Consider the following 10,104-nt stretch of genomic DNA (forward strand, 5'->3'; position numbering starts at 1 on the left):
AAAACGTGTTCTGTCACATTTACTTGCATTTCTGAGAAAAACTGTCCTATCTTTTTTCAATTAAATCATGCTCCTATTTTATCAGTATGCTATAAATACAACTTAAAACTATATTAACCAACAGTTTTTTAGATAAGAATGCAGCAAATGACTGATGAAAAAAAAGCTCAGTTTTCATCTGATTGCTCTGTGATGTTGACCTGCTAATAAAGGCTTCTTAAGACTAAGTGGTCTAATAGTTAACACTACTATAAATAGATTTATGTACGTTTCTGCAAAGTTTCACGGTAAGTAAAAATTTTGAAGACTCTAACTATAAAATATTTTCCAACAGACATGCCAACATGCCAAGTTTTTTATATAAGTGTATTATAATGACAATTACAAAGCACTTGTGAGGTTTATATGCAGTATGTGATGCAGAATGTGATATTCTTGTAATACAGTTGGAGTTGCCACCTGTTTTACTGCTGAACACTGTTGCTATAGAGAGCACAACAGGTGAGAAAAGGCACAGATTTCAGCAATAAAAGTGATAGCAAGGAATCAATCTCATTCTTAATTTCTCTGTTATTACACATACAATAAAGGCCTATAAGTGAAAGAGTTATATTTCTCTGCTTGTTGCAGGGTGAGATATGATTTAGTGAAAGCTGTGTGTTTGTAGGTCAGGTTATACTCTACACCACGTAGAGTTGTACACCAAGTTGGTTTGTTGGGACCAAATGTCCCCAAAAGGGCAGATAAAACTGAAATCACCTACATTGTGGAGACCAGTCAACATACAAAATTCTTTTTAATTAAAATCCCAAAATGCAGAAATATTATGACGTAGGTAGGTTATGTAAGAGTGTAGAAAGTATAATTAGCTCAATGTAAAAACAATACAACTCAATAGAACATCCACAGAACTATAGAAAAACAAATGTGTGTGTGTGTGTGTGTGTGTGTGTGTGTGTTGTGGGGGAAGGGAGGAGAGAGTCCCATTGGCTTAAGGAAAGATTTGCTTCCTTAAAGAGAACAGAGAAGCTGTATGGAAAGCCTATATAAACTCAACTTGCTGACACTCTTTCCCTCTAATTTCATTTAAAGGATCTGCTGCGCACTGTAAGGTGAGTCTCTATTATTCTGTCCATCTCTAGGGTTTGCACTCTAACATTTGAGCATGCCAAAGACCTTGAGAACATCTCACTCGTGCTGAGCAGCCACACAGCCAAGAAATCAGATCAATAAGCTCAAAAATACGCTTTAATATGTGTACTGGAAAAAAAGGTCCTGGAGATAAAACAGTGGCTGTTGCCTAAAACGATATTATGCTGTTTTTGTTATTGTAGAGGTTATGAATATGTTTTGATGTGTTCTTTGTAATCAATTTTGGTCAGTTTGAACTTTTTAATGCACTGTAATGTCAAATGCTCAAAAATGTTTAGTAGACCTCTGATTTATATCACTAAGCACATGCTGAAAGTTAGCTATTACCTGTCTTAGTTTATCAGCATTTTCTGCAGTACATTCAGCATGCTTTAAAATACATTCAAAGCACTTTTAAAAATAAAGGTTCTTTATTGCTATAACATTCATGGAACCTTTCCATTACACAAAAACAATGTTCACTGTTCTTTGTAGAGAAAAAAAGGTTCTTTAGATTTTTAAAATGTTCTTCACACTAAGGAAAAAAGTTTCGGCAACACTTTCTATGAAGCCATGAATTATAATGGATTATAGCTCCATTCATACTTAATTAAAAGTATCATAACTCATTAAGACCTATTCGGCATTATAAGAACAGGTATAGTTACATTTATATTATTTTTATAATTACTTATAAGTCATGTATTTGGTTTTTCAATGCACATGCTCATAATCCATTATACACTGATTTATAAGTATTAATTAGCCAGTCGTATGGTTCCATGAATGTATTTATATAGATGTAACCTGCATTGCTATAATGTTATTATATTACAGTTACAATGACTTTCAGTAATTCAGATTTATTTCTGTCAAATAAGTTAATATATTTTTATTAATAGCCGTGTTGTGTTCTTATAAATACTTATTGTGAGTGATAACAGTTATAAATACATCATGGAGGGCTTTAAGTAAAGTGAAAACATAGGAAGCAATTTTCCTAAAGCAAATGTTAAGAAATCATGAAGATGTGCTAATTGTACATTTTAAGTTGTTTATTTGGAAATGTAACTAATGAACAATAATTACTGTAATAAAATAATGGGGGGAAAAATGTGTCTTTATAAATATATTTAATATTTAATGAGTCTTTATAAATATATTTATATAATAGTAATACTTGCTTATAAATACGGCTGTAATTCATTATACGCATGGGCTTCATAGAAAGTGTTACCAAAGTTTCTTTTAATAACTAAAAGGTTTTGCGGAACTAAGAATGGTTCTTCTAAACCCCCTTTTGGAACCTTTTTTTTAAAGATTGTATCACCACATATTACATATTACCTTCAAACACCTGATGACATAGGTATGGAGACCACTACTCATTTTAGAAAACAGTCCCAACTCAGTCCATGTCCAATCCAAAATCTTTTTTTGGCAGGAAAAGTATAGAACTAATATAGTTCTTTAGACTAGCAGAGTATTTTTACAGTTGTGCAGGGTTTCAGCTGTTGGGTGTTGAGGCTGAGGAGATTCTACAAGAGGCAGCAAGTTGTCTGTCAGCTGTCTCGTCTTCTGAATCGGGTGCAGACCTCCTAGTTCCAACAAAGGAACACTAAAACAAGAGCACAAGACAACTGCTTCCCAAATTCAAACCCTTAAACACCAAACACTTCTTTGGGTTTTGACACACACCCATGTACATCAGCCGTCTCTCTTTCACATTATCCCAAGCCAAATTTAGACCTGCTGCAGGGCCAGTGACTGAATATAAATTGTTTCCAGTAGATTGAAGGCTGCAACACCCCCTCCTGCCACCCACAGGCATCTTCACCTTCTGAGGGAGCGCCACAAAGAGACCGGCAAGATGTCTGAGTATGTACTGAGTTACAACATCATGATCTTTGTGTGCTGTGAAAATTATCATATAACTCATCGTCCTCGATCACTGAACTCATAAAATACATTTAGTGCCAAGCTCCAATCAGCTCATTTTGTATTTATTATTATACATACTAGCATACATGCCTAAATAATACAATTATCAAAAGTACAATGCTTTTTTGGAGTTCCATCTCTTGGTTATAATCATCGCATTGCAGTCGCTGAATGATGTAGCCTACTGTTATGTGCTCTCTGAAATTGTAAACATTTGCTTTCTGATAGGAAAAAGATGACGTCCAGCCGTAGGCAACATCTGAAGGTAAGGCCATCTCTTTCTTCATGAGATCTGGGCTATTTGAACCGTCAGTGACTCTCTTGTTATTTACTGTCTATGCTTCTTCTCGTCGTGCTCCAGAGCTTGTTGCTTCAGATCGCTCATGGGCTTTTGGAGGAACAGGCAGCTGAGGAGGAGCAAGAAAAACAGCAATACATGGAAGAAAACTGCCCTACTCTCTCACTGCCTGGAAGCATGCAGGATCTACAGGTACAGAGAGAGAGAGAGAGAGAGAGAGATGCAAGCTGTAATAGAATTACATCATGCTTAAGAACAGCTTTATACAGGCTAAATGCCAATTCACACTGCACCAACAGGTGTCGACCAACGCTGACAATCACCAGATTACAGTACGCTACTTCTCAGACTTTACACGATCCAACAAGTGGCAATTGAGCAAGTGCCGACCAATAGCAACAGACGCCAACAGGAGTAACACACTCTATTGAGTCATCTATTGAGTTAGACCCCTTCCTGGGTCAACATATTTTGTTGATCCTGGAACAACTGAAAATGTAATCTTAACCATTTAATCCCTACACTTAACCTTAACCCTAGCTATAAGTTTTCCCTAAAATCAGAGAGAAATGATAGGTGAATAATACTGATGTAGAAGCACCTAACCCTGGTTGTAAAATCTGATTGGTTGATTGGAATGTTGTTCCTGGATCAATATCTTTGTTGATCCTGGAACAACATTCCAATCAACCAACCAGTCACCAAGTGCACATAACTCAATTGTGTACTTGGTGAAATCGGTTCTGCCCATTGGGCTAATGCTAATGCCAGTGCAGTGTGAATTGGCCTAAAAAACACACCATCTTATTCATTTGCAGGTATTGCTGTTTGATGTGCAAATGTACAGATGACTAGGCCATGTGTGAAAATTTGTGAAAAAAATGTATCTTTGTGTAAAGGAACTGTGTAGGACGTTGCACCAGCAGATAGATGCCATTGATGAACAAAGATACGATATGGAGACCAAAGTGGCCAAGTCAAACAAGGAGGTACTTCTTAATGGTTCTGTTCTACTTATAGAAATGTAACTTCTGTAACTTCTAAAACTTAAACTTTTTTCTTGATCACTTGAGATTGATGATCTGAAGATAAAGGTTCAGGACCTGAAAGGTAAATTCAAGAAACCTGCTCTGAAGAGAGTGCGTATGTCTGCTGATGCCATGCTGCAGGCCCTGCTGGGCTCCAAACACAAAGTGTCTCTGGACCTGAGAGCCAACCTCAAACAGGTCAAGAAAGAGGTCAAGGAGGAGGTGAGCACACAGTAATAGCCTTTTAACAGAAACGTGCAATAAAATGTGGGCATAACTCACACTCTTTTGGAGACTTTTACAGCAAAGGTAGTCAGTTGTTAAGCATGCAGTCGAAGATAATGATCTGAAATTCTGTATGCTAAAAATTATGAAAAAAGTGATTTAAATGAGAAGGCTTATACTGTAGTTTTGAAACGTTGTACTTTATCTGCTGCTACAGGAGAAGGAGGCAGTGGGAGACTGGCGTAAGAACATCGAGGATAAGGCTGGTATGGGTGGCAGGAAGAAGATGTTTGAGTCTGAGGCCTAAATCTGTTTTTCTTCAACAATTTTACATTTCCATTCACTGATTTGTTTGGTTAGGTTGTCTTAATTCTTGTGGTCCTCAGTGTTATGAAAGATAAAACGTGGTAATGTTCTCTATTGTGCGAAGTGATGTTACAGGTGGTAAAAGTAATACATGAAGGAGGTTTTGATGTATGTGACGGTTGGTTTTATAGCTGAGGCTTTAAATTGATAATAAATAAATAATCTGACTTTGCCCCTTTGCAATTTCAACAAATAAATTGACTTTGGTCAGTAAAACCCACTGAAATACTCAAAACAGTATTGAGAGTAGTTTGCTGGGGGGAAAATAGAGTACAAATCAGGGAATCAAAGTTTTACACCAAACATTACACCAAACATTATTTCACCAGTCAAATGTACACTCATCGGCCACTTTATTGCACACCTTGCAAGTACCGAGTTGGACACACCTTTGCCTTCAGAACTGCTTTAATTTTTCGTGGCATAGATTCAACAAGGTGCTGGAAACATTCCTCAGTATGTCTATATTGACATGATAGCATTGCGCAGTTGCTGCAGATTTTTCAGCTGCACATCCCAGTTTGAGATGATTTGAACTTTGTGATATGGTGCGTTATCCTGCAGGAAGTAGCCATCGGAAGATGTGCACTGTGGTCATAAAGGGATGGACATGGTCAGCAACAATACTCAGGTTGCTGTGGCATTTAAACAATACTCCATGGGTACTAAGGGGCCCAAAGTGTGCCAATAAAATTTCATCACCACACCACTTGATACAAAGCAGGGTGGATCCATGTTTTCATGTTGTTTACACTAAATTCTGACCAAAGTCATGCACTGTTTTTGCCCTGTCAATGCATCTTCTATTACCCAATTTTGGTGAGCCCGTGTGAATTGCAGCCTCAGTTTCCTGTTCTTATCTTTTAGGAGTGGCACCCACTGTGATCTTCTGCTGCTTCAGTGTTATGTGTTCAGAGATGCTCTTCTGCAGACTTTGGTTGTAATGAGTGTTTTTTTATTTACAGTTGCCTTTCTATCAGTTCGAATTTTAACTAGTCTGGCCATTATACTCTGACCTCTGGCATCAACAAGGGATCTTCGCCCACAGAACTGCCGCTCACTAGATGGTTGTGCGTGAAAATCCCAGTAGATCATAGTTTCTGAAATACTCAGACCCCTCTGGGACCAACAACTATGCTACGTTCAAAGTCACTTAAATATGTTTTTTCCCCCACTAACACTAACACAAAGGGCCCTATTTTAACGATCTAGTGCACGGTCTAAAGCCTTGTTTATGGAGAATGAGGAGTTACGCCACAGTGTTTTCAGTCCGTGTTGCATTTCGGGAAGGCACCGCCATCTTAGAAGGATACACTATCAGTTGCCATGGTTACTTTGACAGTAAGAAATAGCCACAGAGAGAGAGAGAGAGAGAGTAGCTTGATATTTGTTTGCATTTTGCGATGCGCCACAGTTTCTTGGGAATAAATGGAGATAGAGGAAGCAAAATAAAAGGGGTTATATCAAGAGAGACAAAATATGAACGCCAGGCTTCTTCCTGACGAGTTTACTGCGTTTTGAATTATGGAAGGCACCTCTGGTTTGGGGAACTTCCATCATGAGAATAACGTAACACTTGGTATTTTAAAGTGACTTGTTATAACAAGAATATATATGGCAATAATAGCTCTTTTCAGTGGCTGCATTCTTTTCCTCATGATTATTTTCTTTTTTTCCCCTTTTCATTTCACTTAAATAAGTTTTTATAATTGATATACATTTTATAAACATATAATTACGTTCATAGAGCGAGCCTTTCACTAATTGTTTACAGCTTAACGGAAGTTACACCCATTCGTTATGTGTCCACTTGCACGGAGCGAGCGTTTTCAATTCATTCTTTGGAAGTCGAGCTTCATGCTCGCGCAGTGCATTTTGGGATTGACAGCGGACTGCAGAAAGCATTGAGAGCGTCAAAAGGTTGGGCAGTTCTGTGAGGTTCAGGATGTGATGTCTGTCTTGAGAGTTTAAAAATATGCAAATTGTGCCAGAGTTTATGCTGGATTTAGTGTGTAAATCATTTTGTTTACAAATTAGACGCTTTGCATTTGTTATGTATGTTAAAGCTACACTGTGTAATTTTTTAAGTTGATTCTTAGCAAAAAACACTTTGTTCTTTCAAAATTATATGTGCTCATTAATGTGTAATTACTTCTACCAACTAATCAAGTATTCTCATAAGCGTAGAATCTGCCATTTAGAATACATACGAGCGAGTCGCTCGAATGGCGGCAGTCATGTTGCGCCTCCATCTTGAAAATACATTAGCCAAAGAGGGACATACCTGGAAATTCAAGCTTCGCCTTTCGCGTTTTGACACTTAGTGGCACCGTGACGAATTCGAGGGGGAAATTACTAGCGACTGCCGGCAGATTTGAAATAATACGGCCACCGTAGGAGTTAAAACGCCCTCGGAATGGGAGGGGCTAGAAAGTAATATTCAGTTGGTAGTCATAAACAATTTCACCGCTAGATGGGAGAAAATCCTACACAGTGTAGCTTTAAATATTTCATTTTGGATGTATTCATTGTCATTATACTGGCTGGGTTTATAAAAGTTTGTAAAATTGCAGGCCGCGTTTTTTGAACTGCCCAAACTTTTGTTTGTGCCAGTGGACATGCACTGTCAGGTGGATACTAACATGTCTTCTAATATCTTCAATTGTTGCGTAGGCTAAGCAAGCTACAGCGGCCATATTTGTAAATGTGCAGGTGCTGATTTTTAGACACTTTTCCGTTTTCCTTTTTTTTTTTTTCACTAGCCGGTGGGCTGTAAGAGATTTGTGTTAGTGAACTAATTGTGGCCACCGGCTAGTGGTTTCTTCTTTTTGTTTGTTTCACCCCCCTTCCCTAGTAATAGCCTCGGTGTGGATTGGGCCCATAGGATAGACTAGCCCACCGGTTTCTAGCCTGGTTTCCTTAGAGTGTTTCACCCATTTGGAACTGATGTGTGCAGTGTAATGCTGTGAAGTGTGAAATAGCTCAAAGAGCATGGTTGCCATGTTGTGAAGGCTGAGTTTGTAGTGTTTGTTCTACTCTAAAGTGGTGTGCCTTAGCTCACGTGTGGTATTGAAACCTAGGCCTGGTCAAGCTTGTATTCCGGTGGTCCACCCACCTATGGCTTATCCCTTTGTTAAATTATGGATTTGTGTGTTATTTATTGACAACCAAAAGCGACTCATTTTTAACTAAAATAAAATAAAGATGCCAAGCCTGTGCGTGCTTCTTTGTAAAATAGAGTCCCCTTGCTCTTACCAGTCAAGTCCAAGGGGTGGCGTAGTCAGTACTGCCATAGACTTACAGGGGGCTACATAAACAACTTTACTTGGACCCATTTTGTGGGCTGTCTCTTTAATACCGCATGGTTTACATGTTGCTGACATTTTTCTAAACACCCAGGGGGGTAATCTATCAGCCGGAAACTGAAGCTTCCCTGGGGGCCGCCATTGACTCCCATTCATTTTGGCGTCACTTTGACAGCGAATAACTTTACATCTGAGGCGTTTAAAGACTCCATTTGTCCATTATTTATTTCTAAAGAAACACGAAAATGTATAAAAGGCTCCATTACCTTGGATCTTACGTTATGGCCCCGTAGAAGCAGTTTTTGTAAAAATAGGCTAACGATTGCGTCATAACCACGCGACTCTCTGTCGCACAGTAGAGAAATTACCGTATGGACAGGAGGAGAAGCTCGCGGGCAATCAGGGGGACGTGGAGGCAAAATGACAAAATAATTAATCAGAATACTTAGCAAAAGTTGCTCCTGCTCCTAGCTCATGGACACCTCCTACTCACGCTCTCCGTCTCTGCAAGTTTCGGAAGAGAATGATTCAGATTTCTATTGGCACAGCTACTAGAAGACAGGCAGGTTGCTCACGTCACATCTACGTCGTCAAGCTCAGTTTGAGTCTGCGCAGTACGCTCAGCCATCAGGAAGTGAGTGCTTCTAATTGACTTCACTTTTCTCCGTTGAATCCAATGGGGTCGCTGTGTCCATTTCTTTTACTGTCTATGGAAACACCCACCAAACAAGAGATAACATAACACGCACAAACTCGGTGCTGGTGCAGTGAGACGTACATGCTAGGTCAGATTCCGCTCGAAGTCGTGCATCTTCAGAATTGCGGAGCTGCGCGCACAGTTACAAAAAGTGCCGTGCAGACCATAGATATCATATAATAAAGGCTAGATGTCTTGTCCACGCTGCTGGCCAATGGAGGTCAACGTCCGCACACAGCGGCCATCTTGCCACAGGGAGCTCGCTCACTCGTAACATGGTGCATGTACGTTTAAATAACCATAACTTGCTCAATTTTCTACTGATTTTCAGACGGTTTGGTTTGTTATAAACATCAGAGATGTAGTTATGACACTGCATACATATGAATAATTATAACAATGGACTTCCATATGAAAGAATTATAGCCACGTTAATAACGTTTGTAAGAAACCAAACCGTTTGTAAATCCGTCAAGATTTCAGCGAGATAAGAGGATTTGTGTGTGTGCTGATCACTCACCTTAATTCACAGCTTCCCTGTGGCAAGATGGCCGCCGGTGATGCCGGAAGTGACTCCGCCTTAAGACATCTAGCCTTATATGGATATCTTTGGTGCAGACTGCCAAGCAAAATGGGGCCTTGCACACACAACGTGCACGACCGCCCACACCGTGATGACATAATTTTTGCCGCGCGCCACACATCTAAAGGTTTCACTTGGTCACGCAGTTTATTTCAGCTGCCTCAAAATAGCAACGCTCCAACAATGCGGCTGAACACACCTCGTTTTCAGACCAGCACGCCGAACAGATTGGGCGAACAGATGGGCGCAAATGCATTTGCCATTTTGCACAACGTGGCGGAGGACGTGAAAATTATAACTGCGTCGGGCTGAAACTAGCAAAAAACACTTGCCTGGCGCTGCATTGCAACGGGTGTATGATAGGGCCCAAAAGTGTTCTTCTTCCGTTTTTTGGGCGCATTGCATTCTTAGTCCAAAAAGTGTTGTACTTCAGTGAGACTGAAGTAGAACAGCAACCCATGACCCCTAGTGGCCACAAAGGAAAATGGCCAGACTGTCACACTAGTAGAGTTGAAATGTAGAAAGTAGCC

The 10,104-nt window shown here is 39.5% G+C and overlaps 1 protein-coding gene across 1 annotated transcript; it reads left to right on the top strand.

The window, feature by feature from the left end:
• The first annotated feature begins 973 nt into the window (after positions 1 to 973).
• Positions 974 to 5,220, top strand: tnni2b.1 (troponin I type 2b (skeletal, fast), tandem duplicate 1). Its single transcript, XM_084107392.1, has 7 exons — positions 974 to 1,112; positions 2,923 to 3,009; positions 3,301 to 3,337; positions 3,434 to 3,562; positions 4,270 to 4,359; positions 4,444 to 4,620; positions 4,841 to 5,220. Exons 2-7 carry the CDS (start codon positions 3,002 to 3,004, stop codon positions 4,928 to 4,930), a joined length of 531 nt encoding a protein of 176 aa, XP_083963518.1. The 5' UTR covers positions 974 to 1,112; positions 2,923 to 3,001; the 3' UTR covers positions 4,931 to 5,220.
• The last annotated feature ends 4,884 nt before the right edge of the window (positions 5,221 to 10,104 follow it).

This window comes from Abramis brama (assembly GCF_963993115.1).
Source record: "Abramis brama genome assembly, chromosome: 3".
Lineage (NCBI taxonomy): Eukaryota > Metazoa > Chordata > Actinopteri > Cypriniformes > Leuciscidae > Abramis > Abramis brama.